Here is a 25,528-nt window from a genome sequence, read left to right on the forward strand (position 1 = left end):
CATTCCTCGTCATCATCATCATCTGCCTTTCCTCGGTGAACGTGTCCAGCTTCTGTCCTCGACGTGCTGGATGTGTTTAGGTCGTGTTGTGTCTGTACTGCACTCGTGTGCCTTCAGGGGCACCGCCGCCGACCTCGTAACCGGCCAGCGTTTAGCACCCTTGAAACGTTTTACCTCTGGGACTGAAACCAGGAATCCTGCACGCTTCCCACAGACGAGCAGGGTTCCCTGTGACACCCGAGGGCGCAGCTTCTCAGGAAAGGACACGAGCAAGGCTTTAAAATAAACAATTTGAGGGATATTACCTTGAAGAAGCTGCTTGACCTTTGCACTGTTTTTTCATGTTTAAATTATATTTATTGTTTTTCCATTGCAGTTGAAAGTAATGTATATAGTTTACATGTTTATTCCATTTATGGTATTCTTTTGGGAGATTTTCTCTTTCAAATCAATTTTATCTTAATAAATCCTTTTAAGATGCTAAATCTTCTAACTTTTCTTCCAACAAAACATCCTCGACACAAATATGACCTATGGCGCCCTCTGGTGGCCGATTCCTCCCCCTACATGATGAGCATGATGGGCAGCAAGCAGGGATTCTACCACCCTTGCAGCAGGAGTACAGACGACTTATAATCTTATAAAACAAATCAAGACTGGCTTTGGACGTACTGCAGAAGCAGCAGACGGCGTCCCTTGATCTTCAGCGACCAACCAGCCTGCGATGGTCATGTGATTCACCCCCAGTGAGGCCTTTAAAGCCCAGATTAGTTAGCCATATTGTGATCTGGCCCTGTGATGCCACAATAACCTACAAGTCTGACTTTATCATCCAATTACGTGTTTATAGGTTTAATTGTCGGGTGAATTTTGACAGCGGTCAGGTTTGGCAAATGCAAGGGACAAGAATGTGCGCATGTGGCGGTTTGTTGGATAAAAGACAACAAAATAAATGGGATATTTTCACAATATCTTTGCAAAAAAACTGAAATTGTGCATTTAATAGGCCACTTAGGGAATGAATGGATATCAAAGTAGGGGGAAAAGCCTCTCTGGGGTACAACAATGACAAGCAGTCTCCTGAGATAAGATTCACTGAAATACAAGCCTTTTCTCAACAGAGACTGAATTTATTATTATTATTATTATTATCATTATTATTAATAATAATAATATTTGATTAATATTAATAATAAGTTGTTATTATTATTGTTGTTATTATTATTATTGAATGAATGAATGAATGAATGAATTATTTTATTTTCGTGTCAGGACATTTAAATGACCCATCCCTCATGGGATTACACAGACACATTAATTACATCAAAATATAACATTCCGGTGTGTAAACCACCTACTTCCAGCTACAAATAATAATAAGGATAATAAGCAGCAACAAATAATAATAATAATAAATAAAATTAAAATGAAAACAAAATAAAATAAAATATCCCACACTAGAAAATGAACAAAAATACAAAAAAATTTAAAAAAATACACCCATATTATTATTATTGTTAATAATAATAATAATAATAATAATAATAATAATAATAATAATAATAATAATAATAATAAGCTTTGTGTGAAATGAACCAAAGACTAAACTATTTAGTTCAAGTCTCCACACCTGCAGTCTCTTTATATGTGCTATCTCTCTTTGTGTGAGAGAATCATAATGGACTCATGAGCACCTGGTTGCTATGGAGACGGACGTGGTTGCCGTGGCGTTGACGTGATGACGTAGCACGCACGTACGTACGTCTGGCAGGTGATCGGGATGCGTGGATTTCTTTTCTGCTAAATATCACATCAGGTGTTAAGACGGGCTGTATTTATCAAATGTCGTGGAACAATTCAGTGTTAGTCTGAAGTGTTTTAGACCGTAATTAAAGGTTCTCCACACTTTTACCGAATAAAATATGTCATAATAAGTATGTTGGAGGCTGCTATAAGGCTTATCAGCCGCAGATGGCTCAAGCTGCTCTAATCCTCTTTTGCAGGAATCCCACTCCTCCATCCTTCTCCCCCTCTCTCCCCCTCTCGTCTTCTGTCGCCCCCTCTTCTCCTCCATCCTCCTCTTCTGTCTCCACCGAACAACGGAGCGAGAGCTGTATGACGTCAAGTTGGCCGCGTTCCTAGTATACTGTATCCGGTGTGTTATCAACAAAATAAAAGCTTAGACCCCGTCCACACGTAGCCGGGTATTTTTAAAAACGAATATTTCCCCCCTCCGTTTAGAAAAAAATTTGCATCCACACGTAACCGAAGATCTGCGTTTTCGAACACATTCATAAGCATTCTAACCTGTAGATAATCTGCGGCTCCCGGGGAAGCTCCGCGGGCTCCGCCGCTCCGCCGCTCCGGGGCTCCGGGGGGCTCGGCGGGGCTCCGCGGAGGTTCAGCCTCCGCGGCTCCGCGGAGCCCTCTGTGTCGGTGTAACGCAGTAAGCGGCCGGTCAAGAGCAGAGACCATTTATTTAATAAATGGCTTGGAGAACAGATGCTGGATCATCTGTATTTCTATAGTAAACAAAAGTCGCACGTCAGAGCAGATTTGTTGTTGTTTTGGCGCATAATGTGACGTTCGAAAACGCAAATCTCCGGTTATGTGTGTCCACACGCATCTACATAAACGGAGTTTTCAAAAATCTTCACTTTGCCCGGAGTTTTTTTAAACCTTCGTTTATTTGCGTTTTCGTGTGGATGACAGGTCAAAACGGAGGAAAATATCTCCGGTTTAGCAGATATCCGCAGATATCCGGCTACGTGTGGACGGGGTCTTAGGCTGAACTTGAAACCATTAAATTATAGATTCAAAATGTATTTATATTTTTGCACTTTTAACACAAAAGTCCAGGAAGTGTGTGTTCAGTTATTCCTTAGCAAACATTTTTAGGATTATTATCTTGTTGTAGGCAGTACTCGAGTTGTAAAAGAAAATCAGGGGGGATGGTGGATTTTATCATATGGGGACAGATAATTTGTGCTGATTACAAATAATATACCGTAATATATTACAAATAATAGCACTGACCAAAACACCTGCAGAAATACTGCAGGAATGACATAGCAGCAGTTAAATGCAGCCTTCTGTAAGCTTTAAATATCCACTGGGCTTACATCAAATACATCAAAACACAACAATAAAAAACAGTTTTCTGAACTTATCAATATGACTCTGTCCTTCACAGGATAAGGAAAATGGATCACTGCAAAAACTCAAAATCTTAACAAGAATATTTGTCTTATTTCTAGTTAAAATGTCTCATTTTTAGTAAAAAAAAAAATCTCATTACACTTAAAACAAGACTCATCACTGGAAAAAACAACAATTTTCACCTGTTTCAAGTAGATTTTCACTTGAAATAAGTAGAAAAATCTGCCAGTGGAACAAGATTTTTTGGCTTGTAATAGGAAGATAAATCTTGTTCCACTGGTAAATTTTCCTACTTATTTCAAGTGAAAATTTACTTGAAACAGGTGAAAATTGTCAAATAAGTTATTTTTCTGGTGTTATTTTTCTGGCGATGACTCTAAATGTTGAAATAGCAGTAAAACCACATTCATTGATGAAATGACATAATGACCCAGTTTTACAGGGGGGGAGGATTTGGACCGTTTTTATTTCAGGGGGGATGCCATCCCACCTCATCCCCCCTCAACTCCAGTACTGATTATATTATATTATATGTCTGTAAACTTGAACTTGATAGGTCTGCAATAGTTCATTCATTGCATTCAGTTAATGGTGTAATTATATTTATTTCAACTCACCATCTTTATTTATTCCTTGATTAATGTATTTGTTTGTTTACTTCTATATTTATTTCAGTAAATTTTATGTTGCTTTGTGAAGAATTATTTTGAAACTCCAGATCATTGTGCTTCCGGTTAATGTTTCCAGCTTGAACACGCGCGGACGCCGTGAACGCGCCGCTCGTCTTTTTGCTGAGCGAGCGGCTGCGACCACGGCCGCTCGCGGATGCTCGCACTTTCTACGTTTCCTTTTTCCTTTTTTCCTTTTTGGAAATATAAATCAATCATTCCTGCTGCCATGAAGCCATACAGGTAAGATTTTTCTTTTGCTTTTCTGTCCCCCTTTGCGCCCCCTTTATTCCACCTGTTGATAAAGAAACATTGTCATACAGACCAGGAGCAACAGAACAAAACAAAACAACTTTATTTCACGTGTGTTTGGAGGGATTTGAACTTTGCATTATTATTTTTGGTTAATTATCATTGAATGTGCAGTGTGTTTCCTTGTGTGGTCCAGTTGTGGGACTGAGGTGAGTCACACCTGCTTACTGGCTCAGTGACGTGCAGGAGTCAGCAGGCGGAGGGCCAATCCAGCAGGGAGGCTCCTGCAGAACTAGGCCACATATCTATAATCTCTCCTGACTCGTGTTCTCCCGTCCTGCTGATTGAGCCGACTCTTCATCAGCACTTTACAGGAGAGGCGTGAGCTCCATCCTGTATTCTGACATGTCCCTCACCAGCAGACAAAACCACCAGGGATGGATTCCTTGATTGAACTAAGAGGAGCAGCCTTTAGGATGAACACCTTTGCAGCGACAGACTGCCTCTCTCCTGTCAGAGGAGCTACTCATCCCTGACTTCCTGTCTGTCCTGCAGTCTCCCAGGCCCACCCACTCCCCCCCGTCCCTCACTGAAGCTGTGAAGCAGATACAGGTTGATGAGAAAAACATGACTCGGAATGGCTCGACAAAATAAGATCTTTTTTTTTGTTTTTGGGACATTTAAAACCAAATGGAAATAGTAGCTGACCTCGTCTTCTCAAACATTTTCTTTTCTTTTATTACTGTTAGTAAATGTCAGTTTCCCCTGCTTCAAGTGACATCTATTATGAAAGGATTGTGTAATAATATTCAAGTTTATTGGCCTTCAGTAGGAAAACAATCCTTTTTTATAACATTATTGTTTTCCAGTGCAACTCTTGTTCGGTCCAACTTCCAGATGTGCTTATTCATATGATTTGTGAGGTATTTTTATAAGAAAACTCTTGCACACAAGCTAACCTTCAAAACATTTAGACATCTGCTCAAATGCTACCTACCTTCCTGATATTTATTATGGGTTAGTTTAACAGGATCTAATGCATATTGCAAAGGATAATAAATGAGAAGAACAAGGCCAAACCCATCATAAAAACTGGAAGTACTCGTATCCAGTGTCTTGCTTGCCTGTTTGACCCTGGAAGGAAGAGTAGCTGCAGTTCCTCGACTGGCCACTAGGAGGCTCCAACAGCGACTCAACCTCCAGTGACCCCCGTATTTAAATGTCTAACTTTTCAGCATGAATGAACATATTTACAGCCTGGTACAAAACGTTTTTTTTGTCTCTGTAGCTAGATTTTATATTCACAACCGCTCTACAGAGATGAGTTTCTAATGCAACTCATCAGGTACATTTATGGCAATTTTCCACTAGTACCTACTCAGCCTGGCTCGCCTCGCCTCGGCTTGGTTCTTTTCCACTAGGGGTCTAACGTGCCGAGTAGATACTGTTTCTGTATCTACTCTGCCGAAGTTCTAAGCGGCTGAGTCGGCTGTATCTGACGTCATCACACTACATGCCACCAATTGGCAGTGTTGTGCATTAACGAGTTCAAATGAACGCGTTCATTGAACACGTTCATTTCTGTGACAACGTTGAACTGAACGCAACAAATAAAGAAATTGAACGTGAACGACGTAGGCACAGTTCATCCAAGTGAGGGCTCTGTGGCGCTTGAACTCGGCAACCGTGTCAGGGGGGCTGATAGGAGGGGAGCCAGGGAAGGCGTTGAAGATGAGGGGGGTGTGGTTATCAGTTGGTGTGTGTGTGTGCGGTGAGTCTGTGAAACTTCGCCCCAGAGCTGCTCTCAGCCATTGTCCTCGATGTTATCAGATGGCTCGGTACAGTTCTGTAAACAGTCCACAGATGTTTGAAAGGGGAGGGCAAGTGCGGGGGGGGGGGGGGGGGGGCAGAGCCGCTTGTTTACATTCCACAAAGGAGATTGTGACACCAGCAGCGAGCCAAGCTGTCCTGTCAAGGTCAGATTGTAGAACCAACAATTGAAAGAAGGTAACCGGCAGACTCAAGTAATTTTCCGTCTGCCGTTAAGTCTCTGATACCTCAATGCGACTCCAAACAGACGAATTTGTGATCAATTCCCGCCGAGCCGAGGTTTCAGCCTCTCCAAGATCTTATCCATCTTGCAAATGAGCTCAAAGGCCGCTGCTAGCCTACGATTCTGTTCAAGAATCGCATCTAGCTTGCGGCCCTGCTCTCCCACCGTTAAAGTTTGAGTGCTTAAAGCAGCACAACGTAACTTTCAGCTTTTCTGAGTTTGGCGGCATCTTGTGGACAAAATCGGTAGTGTTTTACCAGAAAGAACACTACGTTTCCCATGAGCACCAGCGCGTACTGCTGGAAAACTCCTGTCCCGTCGCGTGCATTTGTTTTGATGAGAGGAGACGGGACGCTTTTCTGTTTCACCAAGTGAACAGAAGGAACGCAAAAAAAAGATGTTGGAAGACTGCTGGAAAGGAACTGGAATTTACCGGGATACCTTAAACAAGGAAGCCAGGGAGCGGTATATGGAGAAAATAATCATTATTAACGGTCTGGATCCATATGAAATCCCTAAGAGATCCCTGAATCCCTGAAGAGCCATGTGTTTCAATAAATTTGTATAATAGTACAACATACAGTACATGTTTTGTATCCCTCTTACTTCTCTTTTCTTTTTTTTTGACTGCTATATTATGTTGAAGAGGCGTGAGCAATATTTTTGTTTTCCTCGTGAGATTATTTTTTTCCTCTGCAGTTACAAATAGAGTTAATATTTTTTCCTCAACAAACTAGTTTTATCTGAAGATTGGGGTTAATCGCACCGCAGAGAGCTGGCCAGCAACTGCGTTTAGCTGGAGAAGTGGGGAATAAAACCCGTGTTTTGATCCGACGCCCGTCTGTGTGAGTGTTTGTGGTTTAAGGCTGTTTATGGTTCTGCGTTAAATCGACGCAGAGCCTACGGCGTAGGGTACGCGGCGACACGCACCGTACGTTGCGCGTCGATTTAACGCAGAACCATAAATCATGCTTTACTGTGTGTTTGGTCGTTACAGCCGCGATCCAAAGCGAGCCGACGGCTCTTTCACTCTTTTACTTTGTTATATCAGATACTTGGCCTGCGTGGTTCTGCCTCCGAGCAGGAAACCGTTGAAAAGTTAAACCATTAGGATCTTTTCCCCACGTCTGTTGTGTGGAGCTGCTGCAGCCACAACGCAGCAACAGCTTCTCCTGAGCTATGAGCTCCACGCCCCGCCCATTTTCGTCTCGACTGCGAATCGGGAAGGAGGGGGAAGTGACGTATGCCGTAAAGCAGTCAAAGTCGTAACGATTTGTAGTTTTTTAGTGTGGCAGGGTTCCTACCATGCTCCTCAAAGTTACATAGTGCCAGTGAAGGTGATACAGACTCCCTCAGACCATGACAGAGGTGTCATTACACCTGTTGGAAGTTGATGTACCATCACAATGACTCTGGAAATATGATATTAAGGTGGAAAAGTTACGTAGTGTTGCTTTAACCCCTTGCTCATTCCTCCAGTAACGTCGGGCAGCTCCGAAAGGGCCAGAACGGCTGTCGCCGACTTCCGCGATTGTCGATAGGCCAGGAAAATCCCCACTCCAATTAGAAGAAATCCTGCTATCATAAATCCAATTATGAAGGCGTCTTCCACGTCCTCGACGGACATAATCTTGAGGCACAACGGCTTCCAGTTTTTGTAGGAATCCATTGTGTATCCAGCAAAAAAAGTCCCGTCAGGACAGGAGGGCTCCCTAACCCCCTCACTTCTCGTCGCAAAAATTTGGTCAATTGTGCTGAGGGACCAGTTAATCAATTCCATGAGTGTAGAGTTTTCGGAGGAATGAAAATGAGAGGCTCTGAAGACAAGACAGGACAAAAGCAGTTGCAGGGAATGCTGATAAGGGAGAGGAGACGAAAAAGCGTCCGCCTTCGCTGATAGCCGGAAGAAGAAGATTTATGTGAGTAGATTATGTGAGTTTCAGCTTCACTAGGTCCAATTATTACGGAATACTTTTAACACATTTAAAATACTCGAGGAGACGACGACTTCACACTACATTACCCACAATGCAGTGCACACACCAGCATAACAACAGGCACCAGCTCCATGGCAACGACGGCCCGAGCCCAGTGCAGTCTTTACATGACCAGTGAAGAGAGAGACGATGTAGACACAGATGATGCCTTCTCTCATCATTATCTGCGGTAATTTTACACATCGTCTCCCAAAGAGTCCGACGGTAAAAATCTAACCCTTCTGTGCAAATTATGTCCACCTGCGCTGAGAAAACAAGTCTGAACGTCTGCCTCATCAACTTAACATTTGAAACGTCATGTGGAGTCTTCTCTCCCTGCGTTGTTTTAATTTTATATTGAATACAAGAATGCAAGCAGCAGATATATCAACTCATCCATGTTCTCCGTCTTTGGCGTTTTACTTCTGGAGCCATTAGCAATATTTCCATGCTTCTGGCACCCAACAACTCAGCAATACGGCACCTTCAAAGCCTTCAAAGCCTTCAGCTGTTCCGTTACAAAACATAGGCCCTTAAACGGTCCGTGTGAAGCCACAAATACATGCATAATTACAGGCTTTTACTTTATTTAATGTGATAACTGCATTATAGTCTGTAGTGATGACAGCGGGCTACTTAACACTTGTCTGTGATCTTGACTCGTGAGGTGGGAATAAAGATCCAACAGGCTGGAAATATCACAAAGCTAAGCAGGACCTTAGTGGACCTGGTCAGTATGACTGGACCGCTGAAAGCATTACCTCGTGTGTAATAATAATAATAATAATAATAATAATAATAATAATTATTATTATTATTATTATTATTATTATTATTATTATTATTATTATTATAATACATTGTTGTTACGAAGTTCAGGGTGAGCAGTAGGTGTTTTATGTGAGCTCTTAAACTGCAGGTAAACAGATTTTCAGTCATTACAATCCTCTGTTGACTAGAGCTGTGTGTGTGTGTGTGTGTGTGTGTGTGTGTGTGTGTGTGTGTGTGTGTGTGTGTGTGTGTGTGTGTGTGTGTGTGTGTGTGTGTGTGTGTGTGTGTGTGTGTGTGTGTGTGTGTGTGTGTGTGTGTGTGTGTGTGTGCGTGCGTGCGTGCGTGCGTGCGTGCGTGCGTGCGTGCGTGTGTGTGTGGGGACAGGCAGACTCACATGCCGAAAGCATTCCTGTCAGACAACGGCTCACCGACATCACGCTCTACCTTTAAGTATCATCAAGGAGTGTAAATGAGTCATTAAAATGAAAACATAAGCTCATTAAGGAAATGTCGAGAAATCCAATCAAGGATCAATCTTGAAGATATTTATCCAAAGTGGATTTTGTTGGCGACCACATGGGGCCGACCTTCTGTTGGTTGTTGGGTAGACTGTAGGATTAACACTCTTAAAGGCCCAATCCTGCACTTGTTAGATGAATAAAAGAAACACTTTTTAAAGTCAATGACTTGTCCGTTTGAACTTTTGTGCCAGAAATAATAGTGACATAATAAGTCCCGTCTACATTTCCTCCCACCAGCAGGTGGTGCTGTCCGCTCTGCTGTTTTACAGGAGTGAGTTTCTGCAGGTTGACGTGCGAGCAGGAGTTTCAGATTTAAATGGAAATGTAACAATAATAAAAGTCAGGTTTGGTTCGTCCTGTCTCTCAGGTGGAAAGATACGAGACTTTTGACTTCCTCTTCCTGCCTGGAAATTCAGAGCAGAAGGTTGCAGCGCTGATGGCTGATTTAGATCATTATATATGTTGTAACTCGTAAGAAGATGTCTTAACAGGATTAGAGAAGTGATTTTTACCAGGGTGGACTTTAATCTCTATAAACTCTATTTTTTTCATTTTGATTGAAGTTTCTCCTTCACCGTTCAGTTTATTCCCTGATATAATATATAATAAGGAATATAATATATATATAAGTAATATAATTCCTAATTTGATTTACAAACAAATAACCTTTAATTTTCTACTCAGTGATCATAAACACAGCTGGCATAATTATAATCATAATAATTCATACATTTTACCTTTCTCATTAGCAGCTTGGCCTTGCCATTAGCAACCCCCCTTTAGAAGACACACACACACACACAAACACACACACACACACACACACACACACACACACACACACACACACACACACACACACACACACACACACAGGTTATTAAGCAGGCTTTTCTTTCTATCCTTAGCCTTGTCCCTCCTGTCTTCTCTTTTCTCGCCTCATTTCTCCTCCCTCCATCCTCCCCCTCCTCCCCCTTGTGCCTGACTTACTGTACCTACTTACTGTGCCATTTTACCTCAAGAACCGTGGAAACGCGGGCGTGCGACGGGCGCTGCAGAAAGAGCCACCCCACCTTAACTTAGAGATCCCCGCACCTTCGGTGCCAACCCCTGGTCTGGTTGACCAGCGTAGACTTCCACACTTTTCTCCTCAGCTTTCCCCACATCTCCTTGGACCATGATTCCTAAATGTGTGAGTAGTCTGCTTAATAGCTTGGCGTAAAGTTACTGTTACCGTAACTGTTGCCTTATTGTGGACTTTGATTAGTGTGATCTGATAAAAAGTGTTGAAAAGATGTAAAGATGGTGATTATTTGGTTCACACCAAATTATCAATATGCATCTAAAGACACTCAGTTTATCGTTACCCTGGGTTATGATCCTTTAACCTGACAATGTGCGTAATAATTTGTGTGTTTATAATAGGAAAAGTGCCTGTATTTAGGTTCTGAACACATCTGATTCTCTCGTTTGGACATTTTTAGCATCTAAAGACTTGGAAAGTATCCAAGAATATCACAACTAAACAACCCAACAGTGACATTGATTGGTAGTTGAAGCCTTACATTTCTAGTCTCTTAAACTCATGATGTAGAGTAATAATAATGCAGTGGGCTGATAATGGGTTGTTTAAACCTCTGCAGAGAAAATGAGCTGAATTCTTCACTTGCGCAACTGTTTTCACACATCACAGGAGCATTGTATCAGTTTTTTAACCTATTCTCTTTAAAAAAAACACCATCTCCTCCAACCTATCTTTGAATTTTCACCATCTACTCATCAATCGAGCCAAATGCTTTCCTTTTTGCTGTAAGGATGTAGTTAAATGTTGGGTTTAGCCGTTATATTTCCCTCAAAGTGGAGCGATGCTGTCGACGAAAAGGTGGTAGAGAAAGCAAGGCCGAGGAGGGATTAGGAGGCATACTGTCACGTTGGGTCTGTCTTCAGATAAGAGCAGTGATTTGGCCTCAAGTCCAGCTTCATGGGACTTAAAAGCCTGCTAAGCCATCCAACAACATTTACCTTTTAACAGAGGTAATTGGAAGTATCACAGTTAAACCATCAAGTGTATCATTATTAACATTACACCATAAAAAGGGACTTCTTACTCCCTATGGGTGAGGTCAGGGGGTGTTTTTATAACTGATTTTCAATCTCTGTATGCCTAACTGCTTCTTAGACCTGTGAAACCCATCAAGACTTCAGGAAAAGCAGAATTTTTGTGTAATAGTAAAAACTTATAAAACATTTCATTGCACAAGCCATTTGGACGCAGGACAGACACTTATGGCGTGTCTTCCAGAGGATTTCAGGATGCGTGCCAAACCACTCCACTAAAAATAACCAGTCTTTAACATCTTCATGAATACGCATGGGGCCGCATTTTACACTGTCTGCTTACGTCATGCAAAAGTTTTTCGTTAAAGGTGAATCCCAGTTTAATCCCAGTCTTTTTGGTCCCAGATTTCCTGAATGGAGCCAGGATCTTGCGTTTCAGCCTGTGTGATAATAATTTCCCCATAAAGCTCCACATTTACACTAAAACTGGTCACCTAATAAGCCATTATGTTGGTCGTCTATAGCAGTGGTTCCCAACCTTTTTTCCTTGAAGCCCCCCCCCCCCACTTGTATCTAAGACCAGCCGGGCCCCCGGACCCGTATGTACTGGCACCAAAATTGTTTTTAATTGAAAAAATGAACATTAATTATGTTTTTTCAATACATTTCTCTTTGGTTTACTCTGTATACATATGACTTTGTTTTTCTCCAATGTCATCAATGTATAAAATACGCACAAAAGGACATAAAAGGACATACAAATATTTCTGAAAAATGTCTCTTTTAATATGAGACCAACATTTTTTAACATTTTTCCTTTAACAACCTGTCGGAGTTGATTAAATGTTGAGTAATGATATAATAATAAGGAATGAAATAATTTCCTGTGTTTGTCACCAGTGTATAAAAAACACAAAAAATATTCAAGATATTCATAAATTATTCCTAACAATGTCTTATGAATGACTCATTCGCAAATATAATTTTTACAACTGCATAATTTCAAAGCAGACAAAGTTTCGCGCCCCCCCAGGGGGGGCCTGGACCCCAGGTTGGGAGACACTGGTCTATAGGTTTGATTACAAATGGCTACAAATGGTTATATGTGATTACAAAATGTTTCCCCCTTCGAGCCAAATTCCATACGTAACAGCCTGGTGTGTCAGGTTGCCCTGTTAGCGGACGTCCTGTCCTGAATCCTCCATTGGACATCCTGCTTAGGACTTGTGACCTTGTGAGAATGATTAGGGAGCAAAGGTTATCTTACGAAATCAAAGAAACCTTCAATGAACTTGAATGTTTTTAAAACCCTTGAGGCCCGTTATGCATTGCTTGTCAGCAGTTTCTTAAGATGCTGTGTTGCATGTTTTTCTTGCGCTCCACAGGCCCGTTTGAGCTCAGAGCATGCATCCGGTCCAGATGGGGTTATGGGATCCCCGGCCCCCGTCTAAAAATGCCACGGCACCCCGGGCACCACCTCCTGTGTATTTCCGTCACCCACATGTGACCACAGCAGTGCCAGCCAAGAGGATCACCTTTTTCAGAAGCGGCGACAACCAGTTCGGGGGCGTCAGGATGGCCATCCACAAGCGCAGCTTCAAATGCTTCGACGCCCTGCTGGATGACCTTACTCAAAAGGTTAGTGGGATGGATGTGATGCGGGGGTCTCCTTTGAGGCTGACTCCTTGGTTGCAGCCACGGTGGACCTTTTAACATTTTACCTCAACAAGACCATCAGCTAAAGTTTCGTCAATATTTACAGAGGCTTTTGAAGTAAATAAGGTTCGTATTTGTGTATCCATGAACAGGTACCCCTTCCGTTTGGTGTGCGGACTATAACAACACCCAGAGGCACGCACGCCATCAAGCACCTGGAACAGCTCCAAGATGGCGGTTGCTACGTCTGCTCTGACCAGCGGCAAGTTAAGCCTATTAACATGGACCTGGCCAACAGACCCCGGGGCATCTGGGTCCATCACGGCCGCAGGCCTCACCGTCCAGAAACTTCATCTGTAACGCCGCCGGGCCATTCGCACTTGCCACTCAGGCCACGGCGGGTCCTCCTCGTGAAGAACAGCGAGCCTGGGATGAGGAGGAGCATTGTCCTGAACAAGAGGTCAACCAGAAGCCTGAGGGCGTTTCTAGAGGAGGTGTCTGAAGTGATGGAGTTTCATGTTCGAAAGCTCTACACGGCAGAAGGACGAAGGGTAAAAACTGACATTTGAAGATGTAGCTTTAAGGAAGAACATATTTTACATTCGATACTGTGTAGTAAAACCTTACACTGTGTAATTGTTTCCAGATTGATAGTGTACAGAGCCTGGTGACTTGTCCCGGTGTGTTGGTGTGCGTTGGCCGGGAAGCCTTCAGTCCAATGCTCATCAACTTCATTAGGAAGACATCCGAGGAGAAACTGCCGGGTCTTTACAGAAAGTCTCCTGGTCTTGGGCCCCGGACTCCTGGTAACGGGGCCCGATCTCCTGGTACCCATGGAGTAAGGTCCCCTCCTCATGGAGCTCAGTCCAGAGCCAGCGAGTACGACGAACAACACGAAAGCAAGAAAAATGGTACGTTTACCAGTCGAAATAAAAAAAGTCTCTTGTTTGATGGATGTTTACCAAACTCAGTTTCAACGGCAGACCTTACACTGCAAAAAGAAGTGGAGAAATGTGTATTCTCAAAAGTGTTCTTTCATTTTTCTTTTCAGTTAACTTTGGTTTAGAGACCAGGAAAAGCATCATCCACCCTCGCTCTGATTCCTCGAACCGCTCCACTCGTTTCTCTGTTTCCTCTGAAAAATCATACGGGCTCTCTTCCCAAGCAAGGCCAGCTATTATGAATGACGATATTGAAAAGCGGGTCCTAGTCAACAAAGATGGCAGTGTCTCCGTGGAGATGAGGGTCCGTTTTCGCCTCCAAAATGATGAGACTGTCCAGTGGTCCACGCAAATTAAAAGATCCCCCTCTCTGACCAATGAATCTTCCCCCCTGAGCCAAGCCCAGCCCCACTACCTGCAGCAGGGTCAGTCAGAAAGCTATTCAGACCCCGATTCTACACCCTATAGGGGTGTGGACAATTCCAGCCAACCTGTCAATTTTGCATTGGAGGAGAACCATTGCCCCTGCTGCTACCACAAAGAAGAGCGTCCATTTGATTTGTGGGAAAATCCGATACACACCTACAAACGTCCTCCCGTTCCACCCCCGCATCCATCCAGCCACCCTGTGAGACACACACACTCCTCCAGCTCGTCCTCGTCATGTAACTCCAGGAGGGTGCTTCGCTGCAGAGCGCAGCTCTCCAGGTCCCCAGGTGAATCGGCTTCAGATCACAGCCAACTGGTCCAGGAGGAGATGTGTGTGACGGAGCAGGTCGAGCGCAGAGTAGAGGTTGCGCAACATGGAGACACTCAGGTTGAAGTCTGCAAGGTCAGCCGATGCTGTAGTAGGACTGAAGTGGTTGCCATGGATACCAGTCTTCGACCACACAGCACAAAGTCTGCAGAGGGCGAGCTAACAATAGGGGAAGACGACAATCGGCCAGTGTCTGCAGTCAGTATCTCCTCACATGTTCTTCAGTCACTGAAAGAGGACCAAGATGATGAAGAAGAGGATGAGCTGCCACCCAGCGCTTCTCAGTGCTGCCATAGAAACGAGCCATCCCCATCCCCTAGCCATGCGACTCTACAGGATGACAAGCCAGCAAGCAATGTCTCAGTACATTCTGGTTACTCTGCCGAATCCAAGAGCCTCGTGCAGAGGGGAGGCAGCAGGACATTATCTGCAGTGTCTTCATGTCACTGTGGAAAGGCTACCCCACACTCAACAGCTGACGCAGATGCAGCCAGCACCATATCTAATGTAAGCCAATCCAGAATCCCAAAATCTGAGGAAGACCTGTCAGCTGACGTTGGGGATGAGGACGTACATAGGGTTACCAGTGGATTATCTGGTTGCAGCTCTCAAAGGTCTGTGGGGACCGGTGTGTGCTCACACTGCGGGGCCTGCAAACGTACTTCCAACAGCAGAGCATCAAGGATGTCTGACCAAGCTTCCTCACAGCCCACCTCCCCTCCCCCCGTCAGCGAGAAAGCCGAAGACGGCCATGACGATGCAGCCTCAGACGTCTCGGTGGAGTCAACGCAATCAAACAAGACCAATCGCACCGATCATGAGTGCCAGTCCGCCTTGGAGGAAAGAGCTCAGAGCGTTATGTCCAGAACCTCTAATCTAGACTTAAATAGAAAAGAAAATGAAAGGGCTCCCAGTGCCGCCTCAGCCACGAGCCAGAGGTCCAACAAGTCACACAAGTCTGGCAGTTATAGTATCGCTGCTGTTACAGCAGACAAAGAGAATGAGAGAAGCCTTAGCGCATTGTCTTCTCAATCCAATCTGTCTGCCAAGTCCGGCATGTCTCACAAGTCCAAATGCAACACTGAAGCGTTTGTCCACACTTCGAAGGAGGAAGCAGAGGAAGAAAACACTGTGGAGAGAACAGATGACTCTTTTTCAGACCAATCTGCTGCTTTAGTTAAGACTCAGCTGGAAAAAGAAGAAACAGACAGGCGAACTCACAGTAGCCTCTCTGTTAAGTCAGATGCTTCTGCCAAGTCTGGAAAAGCTGGCAGTGTCCTATCACATAAATCAGCTCAGTCCAGTCTCTCAAAAAAGTCTGGCACATCTTGCAGGTCTACTTGCAGCCACTGTTCAAGAGTAGTAGCCCCAGGTGATAAGGCAGAAGACGAACCCATGGGAAATATAACTGGAGAGGAAGGTGGAGCAGAGGAGGACGCAGGAGACAGGGCAGCAAGTGTGATGTCAGCAAAGTCAAATCTGTCTGCCAACTCCAACAAATCCCGCAAATCCAATAAAGCTTCAGAAATATGTTGTCATCCTAGGTCTGAAGCTGAGGGAGAAACAGAAGAAAGGGCAACAAGTCAGATGTCTGGGAAATTGTCTGTTAAGTCTAAAAAGTCATCCAAGTGTAATGACAATGAAAAGGCATCTTCTCCAAACTTAACGGTGGATGCTGGAGAAACCGAGAGCAAAATTACAGAAGTGGAAACACAAGAGAGGTCAGGAAGTATGATGTCAAATAAATCAGCTTCTTCTGCAAAATCGAACCGTGCAAAACCACAAGAGGACAGATCTCCAAGTGCTGCTTCTGGCCAATCGCAAATGTCCGCCAAGTCCAAGAAGTCAAACCACAGCAAAGGATTTCCAGATCCAGATGATGCTGTTGATAATGTCACTGAGACAAATGCAGAGGAAAAGGAAGATGAAACTCCAGACAGATCGGAAAGTGCCCTGTCTGTTAAGCTAGAATCTTCGGTTGGCTCTCACAAGTCAAATTCCGCCAGGAATCATTCAAGTCCAAATCTCGTCACCATTAAAACACCTTATGACGAGGAAAATGGGATACAAGAGAGAGCGCAGAGTGCTTTGTCTGGAAAATTAAGCATTGCATCTGCTGCGTCACTCAAGCCCGGTCGTAATGGAACAGCCGTTATTTCTGTTATTGAAACAACGGAAGCGGGTGAAAATGTGGACAATAGTGCACCAAAAAATCAGTCTTCTGAGCATTCTCACGGCCAAACACTCTCACCGAGAAGGACAGCTTCATCGCGGGCCCGTTCGCCCAAAGCTTCAGCTGCATCCCCCAGACCCTCTCGGTCCCCTGCACAACAGCTGTTGGACACCAACGGCCTCGAAGAGACGAGAGGGCCCAGTGCCTTGTCAGCTCACTCCAGGGTCTCTGCTCATTCAAGCAGGTCCAGCTGTCGGAGGTGTGGAGGGGCAAAGTCACCACTTGAAAATGCAAAGAAGAAAAAGGAAGGGGAGGATGCGGAGGGTGAGAAAAGTGATGAGACTTCTGAGCGACCAGTCAGCATCCTGTCATCATCGTCAAAGAGACAGAGGAAAGAATCGGGAGGCACGGAGCAACCTTTGAGTCGCGCTTCATCCGGATCGGTCTCTCTTGGTCTCCCAGAGGACCAGGAGGCAGCTGACTCAGACAGTGGCAAGTCTACTGTTTCTTTTAGCAACAACACTGAGAAAAAGGCTAAGAGCAGTGTGAAGACTGCAACTCCAGATGTCTCTAAAAGTCCAGAACAAGGAGAGAGAACAGGGTCCATCCGGTCTGAGAAGTCCAATAGTCATAGCAGGAAAAGCGATTCATGTCACAATCATCCAGGAGTTGACATTCCTATTATTGAAATGCCCAAAGGAAGTGAAGATGGAGGTGAAGAAGGTAGAGAACAAAACACAGAGAGAGCACTGAGTGCAATTACAGTCAAAAGCGGCAAGTCTCAAAGAGCCTGTTCTAACTGTAGCGTCAAATCAGCAGCTCGGATGGTTGATAAGAAGACAAAGGACAGAAGTGGTTGTTCAAGCCCCATCACAGTCACAAATGGAGTTGACGCAGAGAGTGTGAAGTCAACAGTATCAACAAAGGCTTGCGGATTGGACGCATCGACTGGCAGGACTTCGTCTGCAAAGTCAGAAAGCCTTAGAGGTCAGAGTAAATCCCCTGCCAGTGCCAGGGTTAAAAATGCCAAAGTAGCTGGCAGTGTTTCAAATGGTGAAACTGAAAACCAGGATACAAGCCGAGCCGGTAGCAAGGCCCAAGAGAAGGAAGATACTGATCAAAATAAGGCACCCAGTGTCTCATCCAAACGTTCCTGTTGTCTCAGCCCTGAGGTAGCACCTTCAACGCACTCAGAGTCCAAAAAATCTTCAAAGAAGAGTCAAGGAATTGCTACTTCAGCTCACAAGGCCAAGTCTAATGCAGGAAGTGACTGTGGTAGCGCCACACAGTCAAGTTGTCATTTACACAGCCCCCGACCGAGCAGCAAAATTGACGCAAGTAGTGAAAGCACCCTGTCCCACTCTCTGTCTGCTGCCGACCTGCTGAAAGAAACCATGGCTGCTGCACGGCAGCACAGCCAGCAGTCCAGATCCAGCAAAACCAGTGAGAGGCCTAAGAGTGAGAAAAGAATCAGGAACTTGAAGGATCATGGTGTGCAGGAGCTGACGCCTGCATGTCTCCCCAATGCATCCCCCAACGAGGTTGTTAGCGACTGGCTGCGGAGCATCCCGGCAGACAGCAGCATGCTCGCGGCCTGCAGCGATGAAGAGGCAGAGCAGACGCCGGAGGAGATGGAGGAGACAACTGAAGAGGGGGTACCAAAGGAGGAGGAGAGTGCTGAAGATCAGAAAGTGGACATGGACAAGAAAGTTGGGCCACAAGAGGAAGAAAATCAAGAGGGTGAAGCTAAATGTGCTCCAGCGGAGGAGGAGAAGAGCTCTGGTCCAACCTTAAGGAGTCCCTTGAGGACTTCTTCTTCTTCTCTCTCAAAGAACTGGCAATTCTCTGCTGCAGTAATGAAGGTTCTCCTGAGCTCTTCTCTGGGTCGATGTCGAAGCATGCCCGAGGTAAGACACTTACACTAACACGTTTTATTTTCCACTCTGGTTCTTGTTACTGTAAACTACTGTAACTCTGATGAAAGTGAACATGATTAACGGATATAACATCTCTGCACATTTGCTGTTTCTTGTAGGTGTCTCCGGTTTATGGCCGTAGACTTAGTACATCAGCTCAGGGGCTTTTGGACTGTTTGGCCCAGCTTCAGCTCATTGAGCCCACCATGAGCTGTAACAGTCACCAACTAAAGGACCACAAGCAAAAGTATGACGAGATCATGGGCGTCCTTCAGTCGCTCTGGCTCACCGAACCAAGGGACATAGCGACAAAGGATGCCAAAGAAGAGCAGGTGACACCACCAAGATCCTCATCTGGAGTCGGTATGAGCAGTGGTTCAGGCGGATCTGGGAAAGACAATGGAAACCAAGTAAGAGAAGAAACGCCACCAAAGGAGAATGAACCTCTGCATGAGGAAGAGGAAGTTGCAAAAGTTTCAGAAGAGGACGAGGGGAATGCAAAGGCAATAGGTGAGGAAACTGAAGCTCCCAAGGATGTTTCTAAGGCAGAAACAGCAGAGGAAGTGGTTAAGAGGGAAGAAGAAGGCCCAGTTTCTCAGAGTCCTGACAGCCCAAAAGCCACTGAGAACCCTTCATCATCAGACAAGAGCTCTACCAACAACAGCTCCAAGTCTGCCACCGATAATGAGAGAGAGATGCAGGACGACTCTCAGTCAGGCACACCCCCGGCTGCCCCACGAGCCTCCTTGTCCAAAAGACTATCCCAAGACCCCGACCCGGTGTGGGTTCTTCACCTTCTGAAGAAGCTGGAGAAACAGTTCATGAGTCACTACATTAAGGCCATGGCAGAGTTCAAAGTCCGCTGGGACCTGGACGACAACGTCATCCTGGATACCATGATCTCCGAGCTGAGGGATGAGGTGAGCCGGCGCATCCAGAGCAGCGTTGAACGCGAAATGAGGAAGATTAACAGCCGAGCTGGGAAAGTGAGCAGGTCACCGCGGCCGCCGCAGTTAGCAAACATCTCCAGGGAGTCCACCATGACAGAGAAAAGGCGCCGAATCCTGATGGTAAAGGCAAGACAAATCCTCATTCCACCTAACATGACACTTAACCCAGATAGTCTGGACCCATAATGAGTGTTCTTTTTTGTCTTGTTGTAGGTTATGAAGAACCAATCGGTAAAAACTGCTGACTCTGTAAGCGACGAGGAGATGACGGGCGAGTTCAGTGACCAGCGGAGTGAGGATGAGTACTGCCCATGCGATGCTTGTGTGCGCAAAAAAATGGCTGCACGGCCTTTCAAAAAGAACCCACTGGCAGCCGAAGCGCCTATGATGATGGAGTTTGATCTCCTCAAGATACTTCAGCTGAAGAAAAGCCCATCTCCTGCACCTGTGAAGGTGATAGAACCAGAAGAGTTGGAAGATGAAAGTATGGTTGAAGAGGAGGAGGGGAGGAATCTAGAAGTCGTCAAGGAGGAAGAGGAGGAGGATGAGACCAAAGAGGACATCCGAGCTGATGTCGTTTTAGAAGAGACAATCCCTGAAGAAGACGAGGAGTTAGAAGAGGAAAACGATGAAGCCAAAGGAGAGGTAAACGAAGATGAAGAGCAGCAAGAAGGAGTAACAAGTGTTGACGAAGCTGAGCAAGATGAGACATCTGAAAATGGAGATGAGGAGGAGGGATCAGGTGAATGCACATGTCATTCAGGCAGAGATGAAGAGGATAGCAACAATGAGGGAGAGGACGCTGAAGACACCAGCAACTACAGTGATGATGCAGGAGAGACGGGAGAAGGTGAAACTGGGGGAAATGAGGCAGAGACAGGAACTGGGGGAGAGGGTGAGGGGAGCGACACGGACATCGCGAAAGAAGCGACGGCTGGTGAAGACGAATCTGGAGATGACAGTTCTGCAAAAAATACAGCAAATGAAGAATCAACGCCGGTGGAGGAGGCGGTGGAAGGAAACAGCGCTTCTGCAGAAGCAGAGGACGAAGATGAGGGAGATGATGACACCGGTGCAGGGGAGTCACATGGAGAGGAAAACGGGGAAGAGAGCGAGGAGCAAGAAGGAAAGGCATCTGAGGAGGACAGAGCCTCCTCTAAGGTACAGATGGAAACTGAATGCTTTATAAATGTGGCACAGGGGTACTTTTACACTCTTAGCTCAGAGGGTCCCCCTGTAGGCTTGGAGGTCAAGTTGCTTTTCAAAAACAATGAGGTTTCACTTTTGTGTTTTAAGTACTTGTGCAAACAAAAAATATATTTATATATATGTTTTTTATGTGGTATATTAAGGTATTAACAAAGATCTAGTCTAGCAATGGCAGACATAATGTTTTGTGGGTGTTCTTAATAGTACTTTAGGGTTCGTGATCTCTGGATCAAAGGATGATGACCCATTCTGCACTCAAGGATGTGGATAAACTAGAAATTGTACGAGGGATGAGGAAGAGTGGAGGTCTGAGCCTCCTGAGGTCAACAGATCAGACCAGTAAGACCAGGTCCTTCTGGGATAGACTAGTAGGGGGAGCTGTGAGCATATTCCCAGAGTTCATCAGGCGAGCAGCAGAATATAATTTAAACTTTGTCCAAAAAACAGGCATGGAAGAAAAAAAGTGCTTTAGCCACATTTTAGGATTATGACACAAAGCTAACGTTAAAGAAAGTCTTCACTATCAAGACTAGTAATAAACAAACCCAGATGCATAACTAACACTTGCTTAAAACATTTTTCTTTCCATCACTCTATTTTAAAACTGCACTAAGTCTCTGAACAAGGGGTTAAAGTCTGCTGTACCTTAAAGAGGAATCTGACCTACTGCTTATTCTAAGCCTGTGGGAAAAGATAATCTCACCATCCAATTAGACGGCCTGAACAAATCTGTTTTGTTTGGCAGCGACGTCCATCAGCTCGGTTCTCCTGACGGGCATCTGCTGCCACCAGTCACCAGCTGCCTCAAAAAAAAAAAATCTTTTAAATGCTTTCCTGTGGTCTTCTCTTGTGCAGCTCAAGAAAAACTAACTGTAATAGTGTATAAGTAAATTATCTGGTTTAGTTTATCGTGACTCTTATTATTTAATCCCTAGAGTCGACATGCAAGTCCAGCTGCCTGCGTGACCGAGGGAGAGGAGGCAGACGCCGAAGACTCAGAAGACAGCAAGCATCGGAGCGACACCGGTGCTGAAGAATCTGGACGCGAGGAGGTTGACGGCACCGGAGGCGAGGAGGAGAAAGAGAGCGGAGAAGACGGAGACGAGGAGGCGACCGACGAAGATGCCGTAGAGGCGTTCAAGCCTGAGGAAAAGAGCGAGGAGAAGCCCAGCGGAAGCAAGAAGGAGAACGGCACCGTCCTGCATCAGTTCACCAAGGCCTCGGTGGAGTCTCAGCCCGGCTCCATGGAGGACGTCGACAGGGATTCACCTTCAAACCTTGTACACTCCATAAAAGTGCCCAAGAAGGCTGACGGAGTATCCACAGGGGGTGTTGTTGGCAGCAAGAGGAGCCGGTCACCAGGCAGAGTCAAAGCAGCACAAGGCCAAGGAGAGTGATAACGAGCCGGATGACTTCTGACCTGCGATACTCTAGAACCTGTGAGGAGGATCACAGGTTTAGTGAGCATGAAGGACTCATTGGAACACTTGAAGCACTTTATCTCTCCTGGTCCGGTGCACAAAGGGCGTCAGAGTGATGGATATTTCAGCTGAAAGGCTCTGAAACTGTAGAAACCTGAAACTTGAAACCACCTATTTATTTTCTGTAACCATATGAATTATACTTGTACTTGTTATTTATATATTTTCCAAGTTAATCACACTTATGAAGGCACATGCTAATATATTTTTGAAATGAAAAAAAAAAAAAAAAAAATCACCTTTTGGTGAATTATGTTAAGTTTTCTCTTGATATTTTACAGAGTCAAATAGCCAATAATATACCAAGTACCTCGAACACTTGTTTTCTGTTAATTGACTGTTTTTAGCTTGTTTGACAGAAGCAGTTTCTAAACACTTGGCTAATCTGTGTTTAACTTTTGGACTTGAAGTAAGTGCTGTATTCTCAGGAGTTTGGATGGGTCATCTCTTAGCTATTACTTAACTACCTGCGTAAACCTGTAGCCTGCTGAGAAGTCGTCTGTTTAAATCTACATAATCTCTGTGATGTAATCTGATTACTTAAAAAAAAAAGGACATTCTGGGAACATGCTCCTTTTGTTGCATTACAGGTACACAGTTGGAACATTGAAGTTATATTGTATAAGTACTTCTGGAGTACTGAGGAAATGTCCTTTTAAGGTTGATGGAAACCTTTGATCTGCTGCTCAAGCTTTATAGCTTTCCTTAGGTGTGTATTTCATGCTGTAGATTCAGGTTGAGGTTCCCGATACCTTACTGGACCCATGATTTTAGTGGTGCATCAATGGAGACACGGCGGAGCTTTATTTATCTGACATCTTACTCCTCTTGGTGGCTGCTCTTTGGAAAACTTACCAAGTTGCTTTCGTCCAACCAAGCTGAGGAAGCTGGGCTCCAGGCCAAGTCCTTCTCCTCTGTAGTTTTAAAGATGAAACACTACAAGTGGTTAGCATGTGTTCTGGATTTATATTTGCGGTTCAAGGAAGGTGGGGGTGTGTGCCTATGCTGCTATGAGTTTCTTTGGGTGTGTCATCGCCAAGTGAACGTCATGTACTTAGATCAAACTGTTATATGACTGTAACGACACTGAAAAAAATAAAATAAATGAACAGATCATTGCTTTGATATTGGTCGTGCTTGAGGGTTGACGTATTTGGAGAGTTATTCAGTTTTGGGTCGTCAGCTTTGCGTGTCCAAAACCCCAAATTCATATTTTTTTTACACTGTCTTCATTTAAAGGGTACATATTGTGGAAAAAGTGAAACAGAGTGTATATCTGATTACCAGAACTGTCGACCAAATGAAAAAGTAAAATATAAGATAAGCTTGTTACTTGTTAATAAATTTGAAACCAGGTTTTTTACTGAGCTGTTCAAATTTAGAGTACTGTGATATGCAGGGCCGGCCCAAGCCTCCATGGGGCCCTAAGCAACATTTGATTTTGGGGCCCTCTATTACTGCCAATAATACTGATTATTGATCATTCACACACCCACTATAAACTTATTTCATGTTCTTCCCTGTCATTACACTTGTAAAACTAGGTGTAAGAACTTTTTGTTGTAGTTAAATTGTAATCCACAGTGATTAAGAGCATGGAAGCAGACAACAGATTAACAAACTTGCAGAAAAATCTTTCAATTAATATTTAACAAAGTCAGCAACTGCCCCTACTGGCCACACAGAAAAGCAACAAAAGGTCAAAGAGCTGTACAGTTGCAGCAGTGTTGTTTCCATCATCCTCAGCCTGGCATGTTTTTACCCATCTATGGTTTTTAATCTGAAATTGTAGCAAGTTCAGCTACAAGAGCGGCCTGGGGTTGATTTACACTTAATATTTAAAGTGATATAGTACTAAGTGTGATACTGAGTGTCATCTACAGTGTAGGCCTACTAAAAGAAACAGAATAATCAAATAGATCATTTATAAACCATTTACTGTAAACACGTTATCTACTTTATTTTTGGTTTTAAATAACTGCAACAACAATTTGAAGGGAACAACAACAATAAAGTGCAACAACAAAGTACTACAAAAACTAGAACTATAAATAAAATCACTCAACTTAGACAAACAGTACCTCGTCAATATGTGTATTTATGTTAAAAAAAATGTTTTATTTATTTATTTTTTACTCTTGGGGGCCCCCTTGTGGTCACGGGGATGACCATGACAGACCGAGACCAGAGCAGAATTAGCCAGCCTCCCCCTCTGTAACTCCACCCAGCTGAATTTGCTGCACTTAACACCCAACAGAAGAAGAAATTGGTGTATCCTGGAGAGGTCAACAGTCCATCACAGGAATTAGGATTGAAAGGGTCCACATAATGTTCAGTTATAGGTTCATAAATGTACTACATTCATCAACTAGTTCACTTTCAAATTCTTTAATTTGTATAAATCTATTCTCTTTCCGTATACTGTACCTAACTATGGCTAAGTCTGACAGTTTGGACTGTTTTAGAAGTTGGTCCCTTCACCAGTAGGTGGCTCTGTCAGACTGGCTGAAAGTATTGACTGCAAGAAGAATGAAAGGGAACATGTCTGAGGTCCAATTATTCACCTCCTGCTTTTCATAAATATACATAACACTTGGTTTGAAACATGTCACTACCACAGCCAAATATCTTTGAGAAACAATTTGCTGAATTAATTAATTGGTTAATTACTAACTAATTAGTTACTATAATGGCAATCTTTCTTCTTCTGGCTACTCCACTTTACCACTACTATTAAGCAGTCTTCTTGGCAATAAGCTTGACATGAGAAAAATAATCTTCCAAGGCAGTAACTCTGTTCAAAAATAATTTTACTTAAAAGCAAAAAACAAAGTTACAAGATTCACTCTGAGGTATTGTCAAAAAACTGTCTTGCTCCTTAGGCTGCTTAATCTGGTCTGAGCCAAGCTACTGTGATGTCATCAGCAGCATAATTAAAGGAGCAACTCCACATTTTAAAGAACAAATATAAACTATTGTAAGCAATA

General features: G+C 44.1%; 1 protein-coding gene across 3 annotated transcripts; it reads left to right on the plus strand.

Moving 5' to 3' along the window:
- The first annotated feature begins 3,944 nt into the window (after positions 1–3,944).
- On the plus strand, positions 3,945–23,971 carry rp1l1a (rp1 like 1a). Of its 3 annotated transcripts, none has more exons than XM_061715530.1 (8): positions 3,945–4,070; positions 12,844–13,096; positions 13,267–13,665; positions 13,761–14,025; positions 14,166–18,892; positions 19,021–19,977; positions 20,065–21,012; positions 21,996–23,971. In XM_061715530.1, exons 2-8 carry the CDS (start codon positions 12,863–12,865, stop codon positions 22,455–22,457), a joined length of 7,992 nt encoding a protein of 2,663 aa, XP_061571514.1. In that variant the 5' UTR covers positions 3,945–4,070; positions 12,844–12,862; the 3' UTR covers positions 22,458–23,971. The 3 variants fall into 3 exon arrangements, with proteins under 3 accessions (XP_061571514.1, XP_061571513.1, XP_061571515.1); XM_061715529.1 differs by lacking the exon at positions 3,945–4,070 and adding an exon at positions 10,424–10,592; XM_061715531.1 differs by lacking the exon at positions 3,945–4,070 and adding an exon at positions 10,424–10,592 and having other exon boundaries at positions 19,021–19,971.
- Positions 23,972–25,528: the final 1,557 nt, after the last annotated feature.

Source organism: Cololabis saira, chromosome 24, assembly GCF_033807715.1.
Source record: "Cololabis saira isolate AMF1-May2022 chromosome 24, fColSai1.1, whole genome shotgun sequence".
In the NCBI taxonomy this organism is placed as follows: Eukaryota; Metazoa; Chordata; class Actinopteri; order Beloniformes; family Belonidae; genus Cololabis; species Cololabis saira.